The sequence below is a fragment of the Vitis vinifera genome, chromosome 2 (genome assembly GCF_030704535.1).
Source record: "Vitis vinifera cultivar Pinot Noir 40024 chromosome 2, ASM3070453v1".
Classification (NCBI taxonomy): Eukaryota; Viridiplantae; Streptophyta; class Magnoliopsida; order Vitales; family Vitaceae; genus Vitis; species Vitis vinifera.
This window is the reverse complement of record NC_081806.1, coordinates 19,596,263-19,600,794: the sequence shown is the minus strand read 5'-3', so window position 1 is coordinate 19,600,794 and position 4,532 is coordinate 19,596,263. Positions and strand designations below refer to the sequence as shown.

Below are 4,532 nucleotides of genomic sequence, written 5' to 3'. Positions count from 1 at the left end.
CTATTTGGACATCATCTTCAAGTATAGAATATTTGTTCGCTCGTCAGAACAAGTCATCCATCGTTACAAATGACTTCTTTGTGAGAGACTCAAAAAAATGGTGTGCCCAGGCTAATGCTTTGCTTGAAGATCTGCATAATGGCATCCATACTACAAGACTCTACTTTGAGCATTGCTTGGCCAAACCGCTTCATGAAGTCTCTGAGTGATTCGTTCTCGTGCAGTTTGAATTTCTGCAAGGTGCTTATGTTCTGTTTTTGGCAAGTGGAACATAGGTAGTGGCCCACAAAGGCTTCCAAGATATCCCGAAAAGTGTTCACAAAATTCTACAAGAAATGGTGGAACCAAGAGAGAGCTTGGTTGTGTAAGCTAGCCGGAAAGACCTTGCACATTAGTGCATCATTCCTTATGGCAAGGGTCATGAGTTGCCTGAAGTGCATGATGGGATCGAACGGGTCGCTCGTTCTTCATAGATTGTGAATTTTGGCACTACAAACCCTTTAGGTGGCTAGTAGTTAATAAAATGGGGGTCGAATGATATGGAAAGCATGTCATCCAATCGTTGGCTTAGAGTCGAGCGGGAACTCATGTCAACGATACTTCCATCTGCTATCTTGATAGCTGAAAGAGTCATTTTGACATGATTGTTGTAGTTGGTGAGCTAGCGGGGATTCCTCCTCGGATTGTCTCGAGTAACTACAAAAGGAAAACTCTGTGCCCTCGGGATAAGATGCCTCAACAGTTTGTCTTGAGGTTGTTTGTCAACTTTGAGTGTGTCGGCTTTGAGAGGGGCCCGCTATTGACATTTGAACTTGAAACTCTTCATTCTTTTCTCTAAGTCATTTTGTTTGGCAGAACAAAGTTTGCATTTGCCAATCATTTTCTCGTTAACGTTTCTCCATTCTTTCACGCCAAACAAAATAGTCTTTGCCACCCATAGCTGATGATTGACTTTTGGAAGGTGTTGACATCCTTAGATTTTTCCCATAGACGGCGTCAATGTTGGTGTAGTGCCAACCAGATTTAGCTCCGTCTAACTTCACTGGAGTCAGACAAACTTCTTCCTTGCACAAAAGGATGTCTGGACAGGTGGTTCGGGCATGACCCTCCGAAGCTTAAGTAAAAAATCAATGAGGATGAGTCCAACTATTTTGAATGACTAAGTACACACGTACCTTTTTCATGTTTCTCAAGGGGTTTTTATAAAAGAAATGGTACCATCGTCATAGCATTGATTATGCGTTCATGCCTTTCCTGTGATGATGTTTGCCATCAGGGCGGAAATCAAGCATTAGCAAGATAGTCAGCGTTATCATCTCTGTGCAAATTGGGCAATCATACCAAGCAAGAGCAACTAACTGGTGCCATTTGCTGGCAATCGTGAAAAAGTGTCAAACCATGTAGTTGACTATGCATTTATGCTTGTCAATGTCAGTGATTGCGTGTAACAATTGATTGACACTGATTTTTAGGTGTAAATGTCATCTAGATTGTCACTCAAGCTCTAGGTATGACTAACCATTTGTTTAATGCCTGTAATTTTTGGTTGGGTTGGTTTGTTCATTCCGTCTAGCATTAGGAAAAAATGAAATCTTTCTCATCTTGCACCAAATAGAGTTTATTTTGGTCTAGACAAGATGATCCCAAACAGATCATTTACTATCCTTGGACGAACCAAAGGGTTTTGAATTTGAGGGAGGATATATGGAGGGAAACCCCCCACAAAAGCTAAAACATCATCTTATATTAAAATAATATATTACCATATATTATCTATTACTATAATTATATGATAATATATTTGATATATCTATTTATAATTATTATTTATGGATTAATTAAATTATAGGTAGGTTACATCATTTTATATATTATTTTAATTAATATACAATTATTTATAATTATTTAAAACAAATAAATTTAAATTATTGTATCTATGTTAAAAGATAATTCACCTACTAATTACCTTTTGAGATGTTATAAGCCCACTCCCACAAATTAACTTATAATATTAACCATTTAAGTTTCATGAAAAATGAGGGAAGAAAATATATAAACCCAACTTTACTTCAAATCAACTTAATCAAATTAATATTATTAAACGGGGTTAATTTGCGTGAATAAATAAATTAAACCGAGTAAAGTCTGATTTAATTAAAATGATCAACTTGATTTGATCCTTAGAGTTGATTAAAAATATGCCTAAATCAAACCTTGTCAACCCCTACTTAGAATCATCGCCACGCTCTCTTTAATTTTTAAAAATAAAAAATAAAAAAATATATTGTGACATGTTTTGTGTATGGATATTCATGTGTATGATTAAGGTTTTACTTTGAAGAAGGTTGTAAATAAATGAGAACTAATTATCTATAAAATAGAAAAAATTATTATTAAAATAAAAATAAATAAGACTTATATGTCACAATATAGCTATTTTTTATTAGTTGTTATTTTTTAATATGATTCTGAAAATGACTTTTTCGGCATATTATAAAAAAAATTCTAATTTATAATGATAAGAATAGAGGAATAAATGAAAAAAAAATCAATCATAAGGCTGAAGCTTGATCAAGTAGCAACATCTTACAAGCAAATTAGAAATAGAATATAAATCTTATGCAAAAATAATTGGGATTCAAACCCTAGAAAATTTTGTTTTTTCTAAAGCATCAATCGAGCCTTTATATATCGCAATGGACGATTCCAACACCAATATGGCTTCCAGTACCAAGCCCAAAAGGGGCTTTCTCCCACCCCAAACAAGCCTCACAAGAACCCTTTTCTTCATTGCTCTCTTCACCATTCCAGCTCTTCTTCTCCTCCATGCCCCTTCCACCTCCATCTCCAACACCTTCTCCTCCCATGTCAGTCCCTGGACCGGTGACCTCCGTGGAGCTGAATTCGCCTGGAACCGCCTGGAGATGGACGGGAGCCGTGCCCCACCCGTCGTCCTCAAGATCGCGGTCTTCTCAAGGAAATGGCCTATTGGCACAACCCCAGGTGGCATGGAGCGCCACGCCAACAGGCTGCACACAGCCCTATCCTGCCGCGGCCACCGCGTCCACGTCTTCACCTCCCCGCCTGGAGACCAGAGAGGACCAGCTGCTTTGCAAGCAATGAATATGCAGTCTAACGGCAGCCCAACGTCCTCGTCCCCGAGAATTCACTTCCATGAAGGGGAACCAGGGCGGTGGGTCTACAACAAGGCGTGGGAGCAGTTTCTGGAGGAGAACAGCCTGGACCCCTTCGACGTAGTCCACTCAGAAAGCGTCGCGCTGCCTCACTCGCTGGCGAAAACTCTCCCCAACCTTGCGGTCTCATGGCACGGTATTGCCCTTGAGAACTTGATGTCAGACATCTACCAAGAATTGGCCCTGCGTCGCCCCGGTGAGCCCATCTCTCCAGGCTTCAACGGCCAACGGGCGGTCCTAAAAGTTCTGAATGAAATAAGGTTCTTCCACGACTATGCCCACCATGTAGCCACAAGCGATAGCTCTGGGGAAATAATAAGGGATGTATACCAAATCCCCACCCAAAGAGTCCATGTGATTCTGAATGGAGTCGATGAGGAAGATTACCAGCAGGACTGGCAGCTAGGTCACCAGTTCCGGTCCAGAATCGGGATCCCACAAAACGCTAGTTTAGTACTAGGAGTTGCAGGGAGGCTAGTGAAGGACAAAGGGCATCCCATACTCCATGCTGCCTTCTCTAGGTTCATGAAACGGCACCCAGATGCCTACTTGATTGTTGCAGGCTCAGGGCCATGGGAGAACAGGTACAAGGACTTGGGGCGCCAGGTATTAGTCTTGGGGTCCATGAATGCTTCCCAACTTCGCGCCTTCTACAACTCGATCGACATCTTTGCGAACCCAACTCTTAGGCCTCAGGGGGTCGATCAGACTCAAGTGGAGGCCATGTTGAGTGGGAAAGCTATACTGGCATCAAGGTTGCCAAGCATCAAACGCAATGTTGTGGTTGATGATGAGTATGGGTTCATGTTTTCTCCAAATGCGGAGTCACTGTTGGAAGCAATGGAACAAGTTGCGAAAGAAGGGAGAAGTAGGTTAGCACAAAGGGGAAAGGCATGTAGGAGATATGCAGTCTCTATGTTTTCTGCAACCAAGATGGCCTTAGCATATGAGAGGTTATTTCTTTGTATCAAAAATGAAATATTTTGTATGTACCCTTAGGCTATAGGGACGGAACACAATTATTATTATTATTTTTATAAATTTCATTTTAATTGGAATACATATTGCTTGGAATCATTCCCTTTTATCACTACCCCTTGTTTCTATTTGATCAATTTGTAGATTTATATTTTCAGCAATCACACAAGTACATGGAATTTTTGTTTCCCAAAATTATATATATGCACACAAGTTGTCTACATTTTCTACTTTAATGACCAAACTTATTATTTACATTTTGACAAATACCAAATTAAAAAGGGCATATATATATATATACTATATGCCAAGTCTAGAGTTTTATCAAGGCATAAAATTTATAACCAAAGTTGTGGATCA

The 4,532-nt window shown here is 39.8% G+C and overlaps 1 protein-coding gene across 1 annotated transcript; it reads left to right on the top strand.

The window, feature by feature from the left end:
• Positions 1-2,638: 2,638 nt before the first annotated feature.
• LOC100258003 (uncharacterized) lies at positions 2,639-4,284 on the top strand. Its single transcript, XM_002265887.4, has one exon. The coding sequence runs from the start codon at positions 2,697-2,699 to the stop codon at positions 4,191-4,193; it is 1,497 nt and encodes a 498-aa protein (XP_002265923.1). The 5' UTR covers positions 2,639-2,696; the 3' UTR covers positions 4,194-4,284.
• The last annotated feature ends 248 nt before the right edge of the window (positions 4,285-4,532 follow it).